Source organism: Amblyomma maculatum, chromosome 11, assembly GCF_055883805.1.
Source record: "Amblyomma maculatum isolate TAMU_Amacu chromosome 11, ASM5588380v1, whole genome shotgun sequence".
Classification (NCBI taxonomy): Eukaryota; Metazoa; Arthropoda; class Arachnida; order Ixodida; family Ixodidae; genus Amblyomma; species Amblyomma maculatum.
In genome coordinates this window covers 62,888,131-62,911,286 of record NC_139354.1, presented here as the reverse complement: position 1 = coordinate 62,911,286, position 23,156 = coordinate 62,888,131, and the positions used below count along the sequence as shown (strand labels likewise).

At 43.6% G+C, this 23,156-nt stretch overlaps 2 protein-coding genes across 3 annotated transcripts in view; both read left to right on the top strand.

Moving 5' to 3' along the window:
* Positions 1–3,185, top strand: part of LOC146173961 (venom metalloproteinase antarease-like TtrivMP_A) — a 33,930-nt gene extending 30,745 nt beyond the window's left edge. The window contains exons 12-14 of the mRNA XM_084585306.1: positions 631–781; positions 1,917–2,036; positions 2,859–3,185. Of these exons, the coding sequence (XP_084441432.1) occupies positions 631–781; positions 1,917–2,036; positions 2,859–2,927 (340 nt within the window). The 3' untranslated portion in view covers positions 2,928–3,185. The remainder of the gene's footprint in view (positions 1–630; positions 782–1,916; positions 2,037–2,858) is intronic.
* Positions 3,186–11,313: 8,128 nt separating this feature from the next.
* LOC146173959 (venom metalloproteinase Antarease-like) overlaps positions 11,314–23,156 on the top strand; it is a 31,652-nt gene continuing 19,809 nt past the window's right edge. Inside the window, exons 1-4 of one of the 2 annotated variants that reach the window (XM_084584990.1) lie at positions 11,315–11,439; positions 18,536–18,708; positions 19,947–20,036; positions 20,907–21,030. In XM_084584990.1, coding sequence (XP_084441116.1) covers positions 11,346–11,439; positions 18,536–18,708; positions 19,947–20,036; positions 20,907–21,030 — 481 coding nt within the window. In that variant the 5' untranslated portion in view covers positions 11,315–11,345. Of the gene's footprint in view, positions 11,440–18,535; positions 18,709–19,946; positions 20,037–20,906; positions 21,031–23,156 lie in introns of both variants that reach the window. The other variant, XM_084584991.1, reaches the window with a different exon arrangement.

Sequence of the window (23,156 nt, the reverse complement as noted above, 5' to 3'; positions counted from 1 at the left end):
GCATCCGCCTCGTGTTCGGGAGGTACCAGGTTCGATCCCTGGTGCCGCCGGGTACCCACCGGCTTTTCAATGGGTACAAGCTTTCCACCGGCCTGGTGCTCGGCTCTTTTGGGTGAAATGTTTGGGAAAGAGGTCATAGGTCTCAAAAGGGCCAAATAATGGGCTTTTGCCGCACAAGGTGGACTTATTGATGTCCGGTGGCGGAACTGATCACTGCCACATCTGAGCAACTATTTGGGACCTATGACCCCTTTCCCAAACATTTCACCCCAAAGAGCCGAGCATCAGGCCGGGGGAAAGCTAGTACCCATTGAAGAGCCGGCAGGTACGCGGCGGCACCAGGCATCGAACCTGGTACCTCCCGAACACGAGGCGGATACTGTACCACAAGGCCATGCTCCCAGTCATTTCCTTCTAGGGATTCGGGCTTTTGAAAACATTCAGTACAGCAGCCATTGACGCGCTCAGAAATAAAAGTCAGTTGCCTTGATGATGATAGTGGCTGCGGCGAAATCAACCTGAATGATAAGTGCGAATCTAAATTCCCGTTACTACACCCATGTTACGTTTATAGTTATTTTGCTATAGTAGGTGCTATATAATTTTTCCTATTTGCTCACGCGTACACAGATCACCGGAAGGAAAGTGTCTCCGGGAGAAAAACGTTAGAAGAAAGATAGAGAAATCTCGTTTCCCAAAGAAACTACCTGGAGATGTTGTGAATCGCGATAAAATATGCAAGCTTGCATTCCCTGATGTTCCGGAGACGCATTTCATGGTCGTGAGTATTCATTCTACATTTACAGTTCATTTTCTTCCTCATTTAAAGTTTTTTCCGTTATGTTAGCAGTTTTCAGCAAGGCGAACAAGAAGCAATGAACCTGTTTCGCAGATGAGGGCGTGTGAAACAGGCTATGAAGGTAGCTTAGAATTTGATATCACAACACACTATCTTCCGCCCACTTCTGGCTCAATTATAATTTTAGCCTATACCTACTTCTCTACTATGCCTACTATGCCTACTTAACGCCTACTTTGAACGGTCTTCGAAATAAAAAAAAAATAACAGACAGAAGTGCGCGAAGAACAGAAAACATATGAGGACGACTACTATATTCCTTAATGAGAAATTTTAACGTATTTCTTTGGCTTCGGACGAGCGAACAACAGCGTCCTTTCGCTGCTGTAGCCTTGCTACAGGTATCGGCAGCGCCAAGCTTCTGCTCGTGCTCGCTTGGCAGCGGTGGTAGAATAAGCATTTCATTGGTTGCGACGGTCGTCCGTAAGGAATAACGGTATGAAAGGGTTTTATACTAATTAATATTTACAGACTTTTTATACTTTGTTTGCAGCGCTGTGAGCGGAGCGGTGGACGCGCACAAGCTATAGCATGCGGCAGCTTTCGTCTTTATGGATGTCATTTTTCGTACGTTTTGAACGAAAAAAATATAATTTGGTATTTTTTAAATGATCAATAATATTTGCAGATAATCTTACCTCCGAGACGACAGATAAGAAGGCGCCGATATAGCAATCATTTAAATGCAGTCATGCATCCACAGTTGAAAGCAAAACTGCTCCTACTTTAAAGTATTCTCTCGAACCATGCACTAATTTTCAAGGCAATAGCTGCACGAAGTGATAATCAGTGTCAAATATAAAATATGCGAAGAACGCGAAGCATTTGACCCTTTTTTACAGAAACGTACTTTGGGGGCTGCGCGAGACAAACTTGCGCGCTTTCAGTATATTTGCATTGCAGAGGATCAATCTTCAACGCAATCCTCCGATAGATAGTTACGCTATGATGTCAAATATCCATGCGTTAGAAATTTACTATGCTGAGTAATGTGCTCAAGGAACCAAACCTATCTAATACTGCCGCGTCCCTAATCCGAAATGACCTTTTCCTTCAGGGATCCAACGGAGACGCACAGTGCCATGCCCGATGTTTTATGCCAGAACGCTTGTTTGGCTCGGACACTTTCCGATATGCTTTCCTCTTTGACAACTCTCCGTGCAACGCATCTGAAGGCGTACGTTCATAACAAGACGCTTCCTGCTTTTGACATTTTTGCTGTTTTGTAGCCTTAGAATGAAGGAATAAAGAACGAATTGAAGATTGAACCATCTCAAGAAGGAGCCCACTATTAAGAGGACAGTGTTTGAAACGAACGTTTATGGTTGCTTTTATTTATGGCATCCGAATAGGCGGGTAATGTTAACATTCAGAGCAAAATGATTAAAGTGGGTAAAGTACAAGTCTGTTAATACCATGACAAACTTGTGCAAAGCAAGAAAAGTAGTTATGACTGCGTCGATCTGAAGTTTCATTTCGCTTGATCTAGACATAGGAATGCACATGTCCATAAAACTACTCACGAAAATGATGCATCATACGAGGTTATTTTGACCATCGGTCAAGACAGATTGGGCTTGGAAGTGCACAAATTGGTGCCAAGGATAAAACAAAAGCAAGATTAAGAACGCAAAACCCGGTGGTCGCATGAGACAGCAATGAAACATTTCTTCCAACTCTGACTCTCCAGGCAAGAGAACACACTCAAGTGCCATAGATGGAGCTAGGGTGTGTATTCGATGAAAGCAAAGCGCATCAGCTTAATTATAACATAGAGGTACGCTAGCAATATACAAACTGACAGCACAAAGTAAGTTCAAATTTACGCCTAAACTTCATCTTCGGCAAAATCGGTGAGGATTAGTTAGAAGTAAAGAAAACAAAAGCGAAATCAAAAACAATAGTTTTCTAACAATAAAAATATGTACAACATCGTATATAATTTTGGATATATACATATTCCAAAATGCAACAAACGTTTTCTGTGCTTCTTTTTCAGAAATACTGCATAAACGGAGACTGTAAAGGAAAAAAGATAAAGTACCGTGACTACAGGCCATCTAAGTGACCTTGTGAATAAAGCTTGAAAACATATTGGGCCTGCCGAAAACATTTCCAAGAAGGCGTGTTCAACATAGTATACTCTGGGACCAATAGCTCCGATATTATGCTTAATAATACGTAACGAGAGGACAGAACAAAGAGGGCGATGACATGACGGGTGCTAGCACCGTCCTGTCCTCATTTTTTCTGCCTTACAGCCACGTTTTTTTTTACCATAAATAATGGAGTTATGTGTGTTGCATATTCGTTTGCTATTATCACATGCTGAAGAAACTCAACGCACAATATTTTTTCTGGATACAAATGAATGTAGCACCTAAAGCATTGAAAATGACTACTTATTTTGAAAACTACTTTCTTGGGATACTTGAATACAATGATGTGTTCCTAGCAGTAATGTTTTGGGCAATTTAAACCATTTATTTCTTTCATTCAGTGCTAATGACCTGCCGGTGTTTCCTTCCAAAAAGAAGAACCAACCCAAGTATGCTAATTTGTCAACAAAAAGCTTCTCCCATCTGAGGAGTTTCATTCGTACTTAATATATACGGTCACCAACAGATTCCAAGCTTAGCAGAGGCATTTCCTTAATCTTGGCCGGTTCTAGAGTTCGAAATCCACTTGGCACAAAAAATTAGAAGAGTTTAACACTGCTGAACTAAGTAGTGAGCGAAAGCACTGGCTGATGGTGACCGAGCGTTCTTCTTCTTCACTTTTTCTTCTTCCTGAGCCCACATATAAAGCCCCGCTTTAACCAAGCCGTATGAACCTGCCTTAGTGGCCTATAGTGGTAACGTGAATGCCCCGGTCCTAGCAGCTTGATTCTGACATAACCGTCCCATTTGAAACGAGAGACTCAAGTTGGCAGCTCCTACCGACCGCTTGAGTTGGTAGGCCCGTTCTCACTCCAATATCATGTGGGGTGTGACGTCACTTCGTCACATGGATTAGAAGTAGCTAACGGCCGCGCTACGGTGAAGGCTCGAAATCTAGAGTAGTAATGCTTTCGCAATAAAAGAATAACATAATTATAAAGAGCCCTCTCTGTAACAACCTCCTGCGCTATGGCTTTACCTAATGCAGCACCACCCTTTCACCGAGTACCTTCCCTTAGTGGATATAGCACCAAGAATTCTCGTAATCACGTGGACAAAAAACCTGCGCTGGAAATGAAGGAGGTATTAGGTACAGTCGAACACAAATAAAAAACGCTGCACCAGACCTGCCAACTTCACGCATACTTATTCTAAGATAATAAAAGATAGGCGCGGAATAAATGCATATATAGAAAATATTTTTTTACTTTTATAATTGAAATGCTTCCATTCTCTTGAAACTCTCATTTTGGTGTTGGGGAGAGCGTTCTTGGCGTCGGAGGTATGACACAGACATAATGAACCTGCCTTACAAAGGGGACAGGTGGCAGGCGATATGGCAGAAGTCATCATCGGCTGGTTCTCTGACCTAGCGTTTTGTTTGTATGACTATGTGACAAGACTAAACAACCTGAGAACCGCTTTGGGATAGAAGCGTAAGATGAACAATAAACCTCCGCAGCGCTTGGGCCTTGAATGATGCACGTTGTACTTGAACCAGGGGGGCACCTTCGGATGTTTTGATTGAATAGGAACAAGAGAGCAAACAGCCACTGACACAAAACCATGAGAGTGTTTTTAATCAATGTGAAGGTGTATTTGAGCGTTGGGATAATTGACTAGAAAGTGGAAAAAAAAGCACCGGCGTTCTATAGACCTCCTTCATGTTTACAAACAAACAAGGACATTGAGGTGGCGCTGCAGTCGTCTGCGATATCTCGGTAGGCAAAAAGCACGGGATCCTAACTATGGCCAAGCTTATCAAGAACTTGTTTTTGTGTATTCGTGATGACAAAAGCAATACGTGCAAAAACCCCACATAGACGGCATGCAGCGTCCTGACGCGCACTCTGTACACCAGATGGAGAGTGGTTCAAGGCGTACAAGCGAATCGTTGTTGCCCGCCCCGAAAAATAACCAACCGCGGAATGCATCGAGAATTATTGAGCTTCGGAGGTTGTATGTTAAGGGGCTTCAGGTAAGCATGGCATGCAGGGAGCATCGCAATCTGGCGCCGCACGGATATCCTTATTCAAGCGTTATTCATTGAAATCCCCATACAGCGCTCCCGTTGTATCTGCTCTTTTCCCGGGTGGCTGTAAGCGTTAACGTTCGCAAATTTCATCACGGGTATTCGTGTTTTTTTTGCTTGCATTACAATCACAAGCTGCAGGAACCGCAATTATTTCGCAGTTATGGCTGCCCATTTTACTAGCAAGCATCGTGTTGTACGTAGTTGGAGGGGAGATACTCAGTCTGTGTCGCTAGCCTATACGTCGCTCGGCGATGCGAAACCCCAAAATTTGCGTTAAAAATTAGCCGCTGTAATTACAAATACATCCGTTCGGTACAAAAACAATGCAGCTGCAATCGAGGACATCAGCGGCTGTTAACGAGAATTGGCAGTTGTCTTCACGAAATAGACTAATATATATTTTGAGGTCAACACGGAGAAGGTTAGCCATGCAACATAACTATAGAGGAGCGCAACAAGATCGCTCACGCAGCTGCTCACTACTTCCACAGGGAAACAAACGTGTTTCAGGACTTCTTTAAGGTCAACACATAAATGTATGCACAAAAACGTATACAGACCTACGCAATTACAATATACCTGCTGCCTAGTCTACATATATTACGTGCTCAGTAAATATCCGCACCAAACACAGTCCATGATCCCATTACGATTCGTAAAGGCCAAACTCTAATAATTCACGATCTTTTAACAGGTAGACCGCTCTGGTGTAAATTTTAAGAAGCTCCAGCTTGGCCATGGCAAAAGGGCGGCCACATATTCCATCAGCCGGAGTTGGTACCCAATCTCGGCGCTTCCCGGGGTGGCCAATATTTTAAGGCCGTCTTCGTAGGTATGAATCCTGCGCAATTTGATAAACTTTTTTTTCAGTACCTTTCAGCAAATGCCACGGCAACGCAACTAGTCGGCATGATGCTCTGTTCGAGGAAAAGAAACAATAACAAATAGATTACGCCTTTTTCTTCAAAATTACAAGTGATCATCCGGAAATCAAATTTGGAACTTCCCACACAAGCGCTGCAGGCTACCTTTTTAGGCGTCAGAGGCTTACAGTGAGCACTGCTAGCCTCAGTAAATATACTACCGTACTGTCAAAGTGTTATGCCACAGGTGTTCGTGCTTTTTGACGCTTTCAAACGGACCATCAGTTCTTCCTACCTGCTGTGGGCTCTTAGTTACAAATGGCCCATCTGTTCAGGAAAGTGGCTCAGGGGCCTGCGGCTGGAACAACTGCTTGAACGGCAAAGCACAAACGCGCACACGTAACCGACTAGTCTCTAATACGATATTTATTATACCCTGGTCCAAGTAGGTGGCGCAAGAGCCCCATGACCATTGCTGTAAAAGAACTCTAACAATGAGTTTTCAAAATGTGTTATGCATCTTGAACTAAAAGGCGATCAGCAAAACTTTTTTGGTACCAAAAATTACATGGAGAGGACGCAAGTTGCAACACTTCCCAAAAATTAACCAGCCATTTTCTCTTTTTTGATATCGCCTAGTCGCAGATTTTGGCGCTTGATTTGTTTTCCTCGGTTGTTTGGTTCTAGAACGTTATTGAACCTCCGCTTCTCAAACAATGCCAGTTGAACTACAACGGCTAGTTAGAAATGCGGAGTGAGGAAAGTTATCGAGTTTCAAGGCTAACAGTGCACACGAAGAATCAATTGCAAGTTAGGTATATGGCACTAGAAAGCATGTTCAGAAAAAGGCGAATGATTGTGAATGTATCAGATTGTTTTTATTTCGCTGTTGGTCGACATGTCTGGGCCCAGCTGTGGCATAGGAAATAACAGCCACAGTTCAGATATCAGGGTCGGCAAAAAATATGCACTCAGACTACAGATGCGCATCGCTCAAAGCTATAGCAGAACAGTACAGGGTGGGCCCTAAACAATTTATTGTGCGTGTTGTAAAAAGTTCCCTAACCGGATGACATCTGCTCAGCTGCGGGCGTTAACAGGCTTTAAATGCTGGTGCATATAAGGGCGGTGGTGACCGCCTATCGTCAGCTCCGATACGAAGTCACACAGTTGGTGCAACTTGGCAGAGGGATGCTGGCGCATAACCAGAAAACGAACAATTCGCTGCTGCAGCGTGTCCGGGTATGTGACCGTAATTAAGATGACCCTTATTTTGCTGAAATCGACCACAAGCTTGAGTAGTCGACAATAAGAAGTTGCAGCAAAGCCTTCTCGTATCTCCTATCTGACGTGCAATGGGATCTGTATTCCAACACACCCAGTCGGAGCGGGACGTCAGGAGCCCGCGGTGATAAATACAGGTTCATCTCGAGCGTAGACACAGCTTAGGAACTGAGTGGCCGCATCAACATCAAAACAGCTTGTTTTGAGGTGAACTTTCCTAAACTGAAGACGTAGGTCAGCATGGGTCAAACGTCGAAGGCACTTCAAGCAGCGGTCAGTGCGGCTGATATAGTGATCTGTTTTTCTGGGGTCCGCAAGCGAGAAAGTCGGGCAAACTGGGAAGAGCCATGCTTCATCTGAGCATTGCTTGAAGAATGAATGGTAGTGTACTATAATGAGAACGATCGCAGTAGTGAAGGCAAGCAGACGGCAAATGAACACCAAGGAAATAGAACTTATGTACCATGGAGCGCGGCCGCTGTACGAACATAAGTGATCCGGAAACCAGAGTAACGGTGCCGCACTGACTCACTACTGCCGTCCTCTGGTTGATGGCATTGAGCTCGTAGATAGAAAGTTGAAGCTTCTTTGAGCTTCTTAATAAATCTTGCAAAGCAGGAAGTCTTGCTTTGTGGATTGATTGCTCATGCCACCAGTTCAGATGTTGACGGTTCGTACTTCTCTTGGTTTCCGAAGTTTCTCGGTTCCCCAACGAAGTGCAGAATAAGGTGCATCCGGTTCACCAAATTTAGAAGCGATAGACACAAATTATTTAAATGTTTATTCATCGGGATCCAGATCGAGGATCAGGATTGAGGATCAAGATGAGAATCAAGATGTTTGAAGACTTTCCAGGGGTTCCTTTTAAGACTTCCAAATTGTGATGCAAAATGTGGCTGTATTGGAATCATCCAATCACATTTATTGACGAAACCCCGCCCACGATAAAGCGGTGCCTTCACACTCTCGCCAGTCCTCCCACCAAGCGGCTGGTCGATTGATGTAACATCATTCCTTGGACTGGCAAGCTCTTAGAAGCCGGCGAAGGAGAACCATGCTCCTCCGCGGTCAGCCCGCTGTCAGCCTTTTGCGAACTTGAACTTTTAAATGACCGCGTCTCGGCAGACTGTCGATTTATGGGCCTCCGGTCCCGCGGTCCTGACACCCATTTCTTGTTACGCCGCCGCCGTTTTCCCAGGCAGCGGTGCTAGTGATGATGCGGTCAGCGAGCAGTCTCTCCCAATCAGGTGGCGGCAGTCTCGTTGCCGCAAAGGGGGCACCGGGCGCTTCCGGACCGCAAGAAGGGGGATGCGCAGGTGGCGTCTAGACCTCAAAGAATTGGGCCACCGTTCGGGAACACGTGCGAGCGACGAAAACACTTCTCCGAATGGGATTTCGGCGAGTAAACACGCACACACACTCTGTTGTGCAGCAACAGGCCGCTTTTCCCATAACTCAGGCGGTTTGGCGCCATCTTTCCAAATTCCTGACCAGTCGAGCCCAACGCCACCCAAACACAGTGAGGCGTCAAACTTCGGGAATTACGCACACCAACATAACGGAGTGGAAGGCGACTAGACTAATTGGTCGGCAAGAAGCCTAACCTCTGGAGGTAATTGTACATGGCCGAGTGAGCAGGTTGCTCTGAAAGGCGACAAGTGGCACGTAGCATTCTCAGAGCGGATTGGTCGCTGGTGTATTGCATTATAACAGCACGTGACATGGACGAGTTCTCAAGTACTCTGGCTTGTGGCGAGTGGTAAGGTCGAGAGTTGATTAGAAGCCACAGTATGTGACGTGAAAATCACGTTTCATAGCAGACTTTGTAGTTACGCAGACATTAGCGGATGTAATCATCCCGTGACATGACCGAAGAGCATTGGCGCTATACACGGTGCACAATCTAAACGAAGCACTAAATTTACAACAAAAAGGCCACAACAGTCACGTCGGAATGTTGTGACAAAAATATGTCGTAGCAAAGTTGCGGTTTAGGATGGATCTATAAAAGTGACATGCTGTTCTATAATTTCCTTCCTTAAAAGGACAAAAAATAGGAATTTGTTCTCCGTCTTCCTGATGCATTTATATGTTTGCTGTCTAAAATGGTTAATTTCCTATCGGTTTTGTTCAAAAGCCATAAAAATATTTTCCTGTGTATTCTTCCTCCACTGCAGGCGCATGTTAGGTAGGCCAATACACAAAACCTTGAACAATAACAGTGATCACGATAGAGTATCAACAAAAGTGATATACCGAAGACTAATTTATTTCTAACTCGCCAGCAAAAATTCGGAGCCTTTAGTGTACAGCAGTGTTGATTTCAGCGTCCACACTCAAGGCTGGTGAGGTGCAGGATAGTAAGCTTCGTCGCCTAAAGATTAAGTGTGCTCTGGCGATCACTTCGCCTACGAAATTCAAAACACTGTGGCGCCACTTTCCCAGAGACGATGGAAAATGAGGGGTAGTTTTGAATGCGATAGTTTCGCTACTCGACCTCGGGCCAAGGGCTGTGGCGCTCACGTTTGACCTTCACTGAGCCAGAGGACAAAGTGCCTATAAGCAAAGACCACGGACTACGCATATGGTGTCGCACCAACTTGGGCTGAATGTGCAATGATAAGCAATGACCTAGTAACACCGAAGGGAAAAACTTTACCGGGAATCTATTCATCTTCCTAGGTCGAGCGCAATAACCATGCCGAGCTAGTGAGAAACAAATTCGTCTTGTCTATAATGTAAGAATGATAGTATCGATGATAATGACTATGTAGCTAGGGATAATATTATTGATTGCAGTAGCGATGAAATTGCGGAGAATTTAGTTCAGAATAATATTACTAGCGATGGGGATGATGATGATGATGATGATGATGATGATGATGATGATGGTTATAACAAGACAAGCAGCCAAGCCTAACAAAGCTTTCGCTTAGTCTTGGTTTTTGCTGGGTCAAACCACAGCTTTTTTTTCATATGGAATGCATTTACAGAACACATAAAATATAATACTATAACCGGGAGCGTACTTCAAAAGAATAAAGAACACTCATCATACAAGAGAACGAGTGCTATATTTTTAAGATGTGATCACGCGGAGTACTACGATCAAAATGGCATCGTTTTGCTACATATGATCCCTTCAGTTGATTAGTGTACTTGAAGTGACATATTTGAAAAAGAATAAATGATTCCGGGTATTAGATATCATGAGTACCTGGGGTTGAAAGCCACGCTAAACCACCAGTCGCCTTTCGTATGCATGTAGAATATTAAAGGGCTGCTCGTAATGACAGTTAGAGTACTCTCAGACACACGCTATACTCTTAAATGACAGCTTTCCTTTACCGGCAGCCATTAAACTTGCTGCCATAAAATTAAGCTGCATGTTGTCTAGCAGCAAATAAGTGACAATTCCGGTTGTGTTCTTCTTTTTGCGTAGATCGATTATGAAAGTACCATTTCCTATTTTTCTTCCTCTCATCTACTCGGCAAAAGTAGGTTAGCTGAAGCGCACTGAACTGGGCTAATGAATAAATCTAGCCTTGCTATCTTGTTCAGAAAAAGTTCCAACATTTAGCATTGTTTTTACTGCCTAAATTTTGCGAATGCTGGATGGGGTGTTGATTGCTCGCTTCGCTTGAAAGACCGAGAAGCAGTGCGCGTAGTCATCACAAAGCACATCGATACTAAAAGCATGTGCGTTCGCGCTTGATCTTTCAGTAAAGTTTTAGCTTAAATAGCCCTACCTTTTTGCGCGTAACAATCCGGCCTTTTGGTGCACAGCTCTGGGTTATTCTACACATTACAATGTTCTTCCGTCATATTGACGTGTTTGACCTGACAAATGAATTGCTCAAGTAATTTATACAGCATGACTTGGTTGCCCTTTCATATTAAAAAAAATAACATTCAACATGTGTTGACATTTATGATACGCCCTGTAAATGAAGGTGAGCTAAGTACAAAATTTTTGTGATATTGGAATATATGGATCCTAAAAAGTTCAGTATTTTATTTGCTAAATGGTTCGCATATCATTACTTTCCTCCTGGCTTTTGACGCTTCTGGTGCTCTTTAGGCCGCCACTCAGTTTAAAACTGTAGCAGAAAATTTTCGTCTTCACGTTACTGTCTCATTGAAACATGTTGGAGCACAGGTGGCTGCAACATGTTTTACACCCCGCTGTGCGTAGTGTTTTCTTCATAATTATTTTGTGTGCTGCAGAATGCGCCAAACGTAAGCATTGTTTTGGAATATGAAACTCAAGAACAGAGTGATGCTATGTATGAAAGCAGTTAAGTGTTAAAGCAACGCAAGGATGCTTTTTTGATAAAGAATTATCTGAAAAGCCAGACGGTTTTAACCTATGGCTGAAAAATTGTGTTTAAGCATGAAAAAATGTAGCTTTCAAGTTATATAATACGGCCCTAAAATAATTTCCAAAACTTTTGTTGAACTTTCTTTTAACATGCATGTGCTACTTTTGGGCACGTTTCTCTTTAGAGCACACATTCGTTTATGTGCTATGCGCTCCTTCAAAAATGTGTTAAAAGGGCAATTTCAGGGTCATTAGATGTATTGCTGTTTTATACTTCAGTAAATAATATTCAACACTGTGATTCTACCGGCAAAGTTTTAGTGCCTAACGCACGGAGCATATTACAACAAAAAACGCGATAGAAATCGGAATCTCGAAACGCCTCTCTCCAAGAGCGGGCGCCCTTTGAAATGCTCGAGTGACGTCACAAGAGACTAGACGGCGAAGCGTCGTCTCCTATGCAGGCTGCACAATTAAAGGACATGCCTCTTTCTTTCGTGGACGATTAAGACAGCGATCGTTCCTCAGGCAGAAGTGCTTGATGCACATGTTAGTGCACAAAACGATATAGAGTAGGGTATGTTTTCTTTGGCATAGTTAAGGTGCGGTCATAGTCCGTGGGCTGCGCGGTCGGGTTACTCAGCTTATCAACGCGCTTATCCGTCGCATTACACCAGAGATGACGCCAGCGTGACCAACAGTCGCCTATTGCCGTAGTGGGAGGTTTTTGTCCTTGCTATGCCGACGAAACCGAGCAGCGGATGGTCAGCGCAATGTGCGTTGGTCTCTTTCTACCTGTCCGTGTTCTAGCGCTGTTTTAAAATAAGGTCGCCCGATCTGTTTTTGTCAGACTTGAGGCCGAGCGAGAACTTGATGCCCGATCTGTTCATCGCCGGAACGGGAGCGTTTGTCTGTAGCCTAACCGTATTAGAAAAAGGAAACGAAGCAGCTACACTTTAATGTCCCATCTTCTCATCAGCAATGAACTTGTACAGAAATTTTCATTGGCGCCGAACTGCCGGCCCGTTCCGCGAGTAGGCGGGTCTGAAATTTCGGCTGATACTGAGCGAGCATTCACATCCTTTAGCGGTTGCAAGTGTTCATCGAGTGCCCCCCAAATCGGCCACTGTTTACATCACAATACGGGTGCACGTTGAGCGGGAAGCGTAGATGTGATCCTGCCAGGCGAGCAGTACATGACGGTAGCCGGCAGCTGTCGGCGCCGCTTGTGAGTACCCGGCGCAGGCATGCGATTTTAGCGTCCTCGCCGCTTCTTGCAGTGCTGCCGTAGTTTGTAAACAAATAAAGTGGCAACTTGTGTGAAAAGAAGCGAATATTTTTGGTATTGGTTGCTCAGATTGAATCTTATGCGGTGGGAATCAGCAGTAGAAATCCAGTTATATAGGAGAGGCATCAAAGAAACGTACTGGGGCACAGTCGTAATCCGCGAATTGGCGCATTCCTGCGGGAGTTGGCTCACACATACTAAACGGTGTATGCTTACGCTTAAATAGTCACCAGTCATATACTGGACAAGCACCAGAAAAACGCTAGGGTAGGCTCGCGAGTCGGTTGCAGGCGCGAGCGTGGCTGCGGAGGAGGTGCGACGCAGTCATGGGGGTGGCTGGGAGGCCCTTTTTCGGTGCGGGCAGTGAAGCACGTTCGAATCGCGTTGTGTTTTGCGATGATGGCACTGAAGAAGCTAACGCGGCGCATGCTTGCTTCCGCTGGCTGTGGCCAGACTGAGCATACTTTTGCAAAAAGGTTTCACCAGCCGCAAACAATTAGATTTGACTAACACGCGCATGTAATAGCGTTTCAAGAGGTGCTGGTTCGTTCAAAATGTTTGTCTGCTCCTCTAATATAGCAGAATGTGCTCTTGCGTCAACGTATATTTTTGTGGGCTCTCCTCTTAGTTTTTGGACCGAAATAGCGATGGGCCTTAGCTTAGCAATCAGTAACACAACGCTTACCCCTCCCCATTTCGCGGCGTTCCCGGTAGAAGGAAATACGTGATATGTCCCTTTTTATTTGCGGGAGTGCTTGTTGCTAAAACCAGCTAACCCTCGTAACATACGAATAATCTGCTTTTTATTGTATGCTTAAATAATACAGCACGAGTTCATCGATTTCGGCCGCCTCGACATCTGTAGACGGCAGCCCAGAACACGTTCGGTTCTCCAAGAATTACTGACGTCGCAAATTATAGTGAAGGCCACTCAAACAGAAAAGTGCAAATAACACTTTGTGCTGAAGAAAAAAAACTTTCAGTGACGACCGTCCCCGGCGTGAATAGCAGAAAAGAAAACATGGGATGATATGGTGTTGTGACTTCAGCAGCCAGTGGTTGCTTTCGAAATAAAAGCAAACATTCACTCAAAAATGTCTACTCCACCGAATGAACACACATTTCAGGTAATTAGAACTGCATGTGTGTGGAGTGAAATGCGAAAATCAGTTTCTGCTCAAATTTCAGCTGTAATGACCCTTTTAAGGCAGTGATTTCTTGGTAAGTTTTAAGATTGCGCATTAATGTATACCAAGCCGCTTCGAGTACATGCAGTACGAAACAGTCACTGATGCAAACGTTTTGTAGCCGCAATGTGCAATCGATTTGCAGAATGCTTCAATTCTGAAATTTTTCAGTATTTTTTTTACTCTACACCATATGAAATATGCGTTCGAGGAGATTACCGAAAGTAAAAAAAAAAGAAAACAAAAATCAATGTGCCGACTCGAGTCACCGAAGTGTCCTTTCAGAAATATCTGCTCTCTGAGCTAAAATCGCGTGAGAATCCGCCCTCAATCGCCATACAGAAAGTTTCTGGTATGTCGACACCCAGCAATACAAAATACATACAACATTGACAACATTGTAGATGCGTCATATTCGTTCGGTCATATTATGTTACAAGGATTTCAAAACAATTTTTGAATGTATATGTTTGCTAATTTATTATAGACATTTGCGGCACAGTATGCTATCAAAGAATTGCGAAGATTCTAACTTCACCAATGCAACAGCGTCATGTTTTCGCATAAAGAAGCAACGAAAGCGTGAAAGAAATTTTAGTGAACGTGTGCGATACTACGCCACGTATACAATGTACACAAGATCTATAAAAGGGTCTAAAAATTGTTTTTACATTAGCATTATAACTTTCAAAGCCTTAAAAACCGGGATAACTGTTGGGTATGTTATTATGGCTCTTACTTCGGTGTCTATACGTTTCATTTAAATATACATCGGCAGATATTCAAAACTATAAATATTGGTTCAAAATGGCACTAATTTTTTCTTTAAATGTACACTCACCACATATATATTATAAACGCGTCACCGCAACGATTTACTGCTCTAATACATGTAAACGTGAAGTCTGAAGCCCAGTCTGAAGTAGCTGGGTCAAAACGCAAAACATTCCTCGAACATAATGTTGTTATATCAGTTTTGTGGGAATTGCGAAATGCCTTCGGCCTGCAATAATTAAATATTAATCAATTTATAGTGTTTCTCGATGTCCACCAAATATAACTTATTCGAACAGCAATTATACAACACTGAAGTTATTCCAAATTACACATAGTATATATTTTAACTGTACTCCATCGTTATTACTTGGATACATTTTCTTCAGCGGCATTCCTACCGCCGTGTGTGTTTCGTGCTCAAAATGGTGGACCCCAGATGTCTATCGTCGCCTCGTCTGTGATCTCAAATTCTTTGTCACCCTTGTATATCCGCTTCCGTGTGTTCATAAAAAAATGGCCGTGGGGTAGCTCGGCTATGTCAGGATATATTTAGCGAAACAATTGTTTACCTTTAGTTAAGTCCAGTTTAGCTATTGAAAGACACATTTTTGTGTGTAGGTAAGGCACATATGGATTCTTTTATATATGCCTAAAGCTACCTGGCTATATAGACTCCTCATGCGTCTCCGCTGATCGCTCAGCTTTCCTCGCCTTGTTCTTCCTGTATTGACCGGCCTCGATCCGAGCAATGACTCCTGCATCGAAATAGGGGATTTTCTCCTGTTCCTAACACTTCCACCCTAGTTCATTTGCAGTGGCATACGACTGTTGAGGGCATTCCTACCACTGATTTCACAGCGCAGCTGTACACCGTAACCCAGCTCATACTCAGTAGAGCTGGTTGTTTGTTTGCACAACTTTTATTTCTATTGGAAATGGGCGTCCTCTTTGCCGGAGAAGACGGGGAGTCGTGCGCCCGCGGATTAGAGGCTGGCAGGTAGCCTTTGGCTTGTTGCGGCCTCTTCCGCCGGATGGATGGTACGGTGCCGGATCGCAGGATCCGCGCTTCGCAGCTGGGTATCCCAGGCTACTCTACTTGTAATATTTTGTCCTATGCCCAATGTTCGGGGGGCTCAACGGCTACCCGGAAGTAGAGAGCTCGGGCTAGCTCGTGAACCGCCTCGTTACAAGGGACGGCAGCATAAGTGGGTGTCCAGTTTAACTGAATGTTCCTATTCAGCGTGAGGATTGGGTGAGGATTTTGGCCGCCTCCGGCGATATCCTTCCCTTTCCAAAATTTTCAATGACAGTTTTGCTGTCGCTAATTATGAACTTCACTTCCGTTCCTAGACAAGCTACCGCTATCGCAACTTCCTCCCCAGTCTCTATGTTGCGGCCTTTGATGGCTGCCGCGGATACCAGCGCCCCTCGGCCATCGACTACCGAAGCTACCGCCGCACCTGTTCTTTCACTTGCCGCATCAACATAGACTATACTTCCTTCGTTCCCATGTCCTTGAACTGTCGCTCTAGTGAATCGTGAATCGAAACCCAAACTGAAAGACAATAACAGCAAGGGTAAGGGGATAGATGCGTGTAAAAGCAGCGGTTTGCTGCGGTACGAATTCTTACTATGTTAAATACTAATACGCTAAAATTAGAGCAAGCCTTTAGAAATGTCCACCGCAAAACACATCCGCCAGTTTTTGCCTCGTTTCCATATAACACGAATTGGATTGCTTTTTCTAAGTTCCAAGCGCTTCATTTTGTGATGAAGAAAAAGCGTAATTTTGCATGCATGACATTATGAATTGCTGGCAATTTATAAAGATTGTAATGACAGATGGTACTCCTTCGCGCGAGTACGCTGGCCAGCATATATCAGAAGGAAGGTTTCACAACAAAAACCAACACTCATACCCGAGACGTAAATACCCATCATGCCTGGCACAAATTCACGGCCAGATATCATCTATGAAGTCGCTCTACTCTTTACACGCTCCGGGAGAGAGCTTCACTGCCGAGGTGGGCAACGACCTGGCACTTGCAGGAGTTCGCTGATCCGCGATCACTCATCGAAGCCACGAAGTTTATTTCTGAAATATGCCATCAGTAAACAAGTGTATAGTCGTTTTTTTTTTCAAAGCCTGTCAAGGGACCATTCAACGCTGAAGAAGAATAGGACTGTGGTGCACGCTCCAAATCTTCGATATATAAATGCAAACCCAAATACGCTTTAAAGATATTCTATACCTCTCAATTTCATTGAGAGCCTCATTTCTGTTACACGAATGGATATATGCATATGCCCAAAAATGACGCTTTGAGATTATATGGCTGCGTGGTAGCCTTTTCGATATGGCCTTCAGCTCCTGAGCTCAATCTCACATCCGGAAGTCCTGGCTCTGACGACAACTTTTTCCTGTAGGCGAGAAGCGCTAACGAGGGCAATCTCCGGTACAACTCTTTGCCGATAAGCTCTGGTTGGCAATCCTTATAGTGGCGCGCCTATTGGTTTCCTATTGAAAACTTACAGCTTGGGTCATCGAAACATTAACACAACATAGCACAAGCACCCCCTAACCCTTCAGGATAAACCATATACACTGATTCAATATAGGTTATAGACGCCATTCATACGGGTCGCCTTCCTGAAGAACTGCAGGATGATCTGCACAACGCTCTCACCAAACACTGTCACACTGAGGTGGATTCCTGGTCACGTTGGAATACCAGGCAATGAGGTAGTGCATCGCCTCGCCCGCGAACTTCAACACTGGGCACCTGCGATTCCCTGGCCTTATGCACCCACGTAGGACACTACTTTTCACTACAAGAAGAAATCAACATTCACTATGACAACTTTACAGAAACTCTTCGTACCCTTTCTCTTCTCGATAAATACCTCACTACCACGTAAATACGCATTCTTAGACGCATACAACTAAATACACTGCTTACTCCTGCCAGATCGTTTCTATACCGATTCAGAGAATCCCCCCGCATGCCCAAATTGTTCCGAACCCTATGCAAACTTGAAACATTGCATGTTTTCATGTCATGTTGAATTTCAATCACAACACTTTCCACACCCTGCTACCCAAACGTGGAGGGCTTGGTTAGCATCTGACTGGCTGAATGAACTGTTGGACTTGGTAACCCTGGCCCAAGGCATTCTTGAAGCTTAGTAATGCGTTGAATTATTTTTTCCTCCTCCTTCTTGATTTCATAGCTTCTCCAAACGTGCCATCTTGCGTCATACAATTCGACAGCGTTCCACTGCACAAAGTGTTTAGTTGCTTATGCATGACATAAATTCACTTGATGTTAGCACTACTGCCAATCAACGTTACGAGACTGACATGTTATTATGGCGTTACTAATATGCAACAGCAAGCTAAAGGTGCCTAAAGCTAAGCTCTGTCTTTCCCTTGCCCGTGCCGCAGATTTTATGTATACTGGTTCTTAAACAGCTCGGGAAATTTTTGAATTGTTTAGGCATTTCTTCCTCCTTGTGCTGTGTATTGTTTGGAAGCTATGTTTAGAAAATATATTTTTGCCTGCTACAGCCTGTTTAATTAACCACTGCAAACTGCACAACCGTTTTCTGCGAAGAAAATAATTATCTGATGCGGTCCCTCTGGAATAATTTACAAGGATGACTACTTCTGATTTAGCTTCACAAGTGCAGTACTTTGCTAAATATTGCATCGCTCTCCTTTGCTGACTGTCATATTGGCTTCTTTTTTCTATTTCTTTTCAGTTCCACAACGGGAAACTATCGTATTTCCCAAGATTCTTGACAGCCGCAGTATCGACGGAGTCAGAGTAGTAAAAATAACCGAGGATCTAACACTCAACCTAGAAAAGAGCTCGGTTGTGGCCAAGGAGTTCTTGCTTCGCACATACCAAGAGGGATTCATGCAGCACACTTATGTAAGGAAAACAAAATGCTGGAAATGTTTAGCTTACTTTCATAATTTCTTGTAAATATCATTTGGAGTTGCACCGCTCTTTACATTGATGCTTGAAGGGCAGGACACAGCTATAGCGACTGAAACCACAAACTAACGCAGCGGCCTCCGCTTTTACGTATCTTCTGTTATGCTCAGTGACAGGTCCATTTTATCATCGTCCACCACGCAGTCACTATTGCTCACCAGATGAACCCTGGGCAAAGTGAAATGAATGACGCCTGTGTGGAGGACCGGCTTGCAATGTAGCGCGTGTGTGTGAAAGCACATAATAAAAAGGAGACGATGCTGAAGCCAGCCAACGTCATCTTCTACCTCATGATAATTGCGAGGGTGCTGCTCGTTGGCCACGAAACAAAGCTCACCGGTTGGGATATCCATCAAATGCGTTATGACTTGTTCGACAAGCCAATCTTGTGAGAGCTGTTTCAAAAAGACCTTTTATGCCGTGCACAAGGGCCCATAGAATCATACGTGTCATTCTTCCAGGATGTATTAGCCCTTTGCATTGAAGTTATCTACACTATGTCACAGAGTGATAGGGCTGGCCATTTGCGAGTAGGCAGCGCATGTGATGCTTTCGCCCTCCTTGTGCTCAAGGACTATGGAACGGCTGAAGCGATCCCCAAAGAATTCTGCCGGATTGAATAAGCAAAGACTTGCGGAAATTTCCACACTGCACGCGGTCACCAGACACAGATGCAACGTCGTCCGGCACAGAATCGATTGAACATGGCCACGTTACGCAATCTGATAGCCTGGCGAGAGTTTTGCGTTAGGAGCTAGAGGCCATTCCCACGATGATTTTCAACGAACAATACTCCGTTATGGTCCCGCATTCAGGCTAGTATCCGCCATTACAATAGCCTGGCCGAAGGCCGCCATAGTTCTGTTCTCTTAATTGGCCTTGAAGAGTGTCCATGAACTTCATTTCGGCCTGTTCCTGTTGCTGCCTCGGTTCTAGGCAGTTGCGAAATCCCCTCTTTAGTTATTGGGCCGCCGATTCTCCGTCGCGACGGCCCACCATACTACATGCTGGCTCATTTCCTTTATGTGGAAGAATAATTGGGTTTAAAAAGATTGGGAAAAAACATAATTGTGAAATTGGTAATTCGTATTCTGTGACTTTTTCATTGTAATGACACCATGTTTTTGCTTTTCTCTTCTATACGTGGCGTGGCAAACAATTCACGATTTAAGCTGGACGGCGAAGCGCTCGAGGAAGACCTCTATCATGACTCTCGGTATCTTGCATCTGTAATGTTATCTGAAGAAAATGGACTTAGAGTGGTATGTATATTAGGAAAGCTCCATTACAAAAGTTGGTTTTCGTTTCAATACAGCGTAATACTTGTGGCTAAACTTCAAGCGCAATGGACGATTCTTAATAACGGAAAAATATTTTCGTGTTTTCGCCTGATTTCGCTGTTTTTACTACAAGCAAGCAATACATAATACGAACTGTAATCATACTGACGAAAACAACGTGACCTGCACTGTTAAAATAATGTCTACTAAGTTGGAATATTGGATGACAATCTATTTTTGAGCATGTGTTTTTTAGCATTGGCGGATCGGAGATTTGCGCATTTTTCATTCATAGCGTTAGAAAACCGCAAAAATTTGTCATGACACAATTAGGGAAAGAAGGCTCAGCGGAATTACCGCGTGTTACCGTCCTCCTGTACAGAGAAACGAGGCCAAAATGCAAAAAAGTGAAAATATTCTTTCATTGCTGAAGCTTGTATTTAAAAAATGCTAGCACACAAAAAACAGCGTACCTTATAAGCAAGTCAACCTCTGACTAAGGGCTTCATTTTGAGAATACATAAACCCCCCTTTGATCGGCATGAATGGGACTAAATGCAGTTTTGTGGTTTGTTTCCCACCTAAGATTTCTAATTGCTCTGTGTTTATTTGCGTCGAAGGTTTTTACTAAGCTTCCTTCTTAAACAGGCATATACACGAAATGAGTCCGAAGCTGACTGAGGACTTTTCAGTTTTGTTTTAAATTATTTTGGAGAAATAAATTATATATATACACTAAATACTAAAACTAAATAGTGTTTTAGTCTTTGCGCAAAAACTTCTAAGCGCTCCAGCCGATATTGATGTATGGCTACGATATTATCATCTTACAAATTTAATTAAACTTCACAGGAAGGCATTCTCGGCCCCACACTACGAATAAAAACACTAGACGGACAGAAACGGATGGATGAAGGCAACATCGCACATGTGCTATATGACTACAGGGATGACAGCTCCAACTTTGACGTCAAAGGTAAGCGAGCGAGATGAATTAGATCAAAATGGCCAGGCCACTCAAATATCACGTCGCTAAGGAAACAGCTGCCCAAGTGAATGACCACATTTTCAAATGTCAGTGGCTGGACCTTGGGGTGGCGGGCGTGCACAGCTATGACCCATGATTCTCTTTGTTGAGAGGCTAGTGTCCGAGGATGGCGGCTACAGCGCATGCTATTCAAAGAGACACTTAGCATGCACATATGCAACTAAAGATGGAATTGTAAAATGTGGCCAGAGGCTACTGGCTTCCTTAATGGGAGAGGAACGTGATAAACAAAAGATTGAAGTTTATACTAATGACTTCGCAAGTATAAAACCTAAAACATAGTTTAGCTGAGCTCAGGAATGTGCACCACGAGTAGCACAAAAAAAAAGCTTCGCGTCAAACCTTAGCTTGAGCTCTGCATCGGTTTGGCTGAGGTGCTTCACCGGACCTTGTCCACACTTTTTATCGAGTCATCGTCAAGAACGCCGATGCTCTGCGTAGACAATCGAGATGAGCCCATGCGGACATTTTTGCTAATTTGGGCATAATTTTCAGTCGGAGTTTTTCAAGAAGCTTTGTAGAAGTGCATGAAAACCAGGCCTTTGTAGAGAACACCTGAGCGTGTGCAGAGCTTCTTCCCTTAAAAAACACGTTTTTGTCAGCAAGACAAACGGGTGAGTTTAAGTGGGCGGCTGCAGGCGCGAAAAGAGCGTCGCTGGGAACGCGATAGTTTGTCTCTTTCAGTGTGTCATTTTTCAAAACTTCGATAACCGTTTGGGTAGGTGGAGAATAATACCAGGAATATCTATAATGAGCTAGTATAAAGCATTATAAAATATGTTCGCCTCTTTATTTTCGGCAGTAATTTTTATTCAAACTGAGGGTCAGTTAACATTTACTTTTTGTTGTCCTCTAAATTCTTTATCGAGCTTTAATGCAAGAGAAAACTAGGTGATTATCGGGAATGTGTTGAAAAGGCTCAGTATAACTTCGGGAGAAATGGTTGCGCATTTTACTTCACTCAAATGTATTGAAAGTATACTGACAATCTGAACATTGAGTCAATGCTCCAACCTGTTAAAATAGCAACTGGTATGAAACAGTTTCAGGAGCATGGCGTATTACCTACATTATTCAAAAAATTGACATCTACATTTTGAGCGATATGTCAACCATCAAAGCACAAAAACAAGCACCAGAAAAAAAACGCGCTATTTTTCACTTAATATAAGGACAGCAAGAATCTACAACTCCTACCAATCTAAAATATCCTACAAATCGGCTCGACGCTCACAAGAATCTGCCAAGGGAAACTTTTTATACATTGAGCTTTATGCAATGACAATCCAATGTTTTCATTTCCAAAGGTAATATCTCACGAAATTCGATAAGAATCTGTTGAAGTCTTTCCTTTGTCAGTTCATGCTTGCTATCTGAATCAATAACTTGCAGTTGATGCCAGGAGCCACCTGCCGAAAAATGGAAACTGGCTCAAATGTTCGTCCTTACAAAGGCTTCTCGTTTTAAGTCGCAAGTGACTGTTCGCTGCAAGTGCACACAGATTTCTCTCGGACACCATACCTCAATGTGGGCCTGTGTAAATTCGGTTTCGCACCTGAGGCTTCCTATATAGCGAAGCACTGATTAGCTACACTGGGCTATAGCTATGTTAGAACTAGGATTGATTGCATAGGGCAGACAAACATCCTGTTTGCTCAATAGATCTAAATTTTACAAAACTCAGATGTTCCATGCGAAATATATAATTCCGCAAAAGCTAGTCACGTCATTGAAAATAACGAGTAGCACTTGCATGTTTTCGAGGTTTTAGCTTTATATACCCTCCCTGCAAGCTAGCTTATTTTGTGGAGCTAATCAGAAACATAACTTGGTGATTTTAAAATTGATAACCAACGACGGCATTGAAATGCGAGTGCGGCTGTTGTCCGGGTAAACAAAATTGCATAAAGCATTTTTTAAATCTAGGTAAGGTACTCTAGCTTCCCACGCTGAAATGTTGAGGGCTCCGCCTTATAGCAAGACGTAAGTTTTGAGGCTAAGGAGCTAAGATATTATAACACTCTCTCATGTAAAACCCCGCAAATAAGATCGTG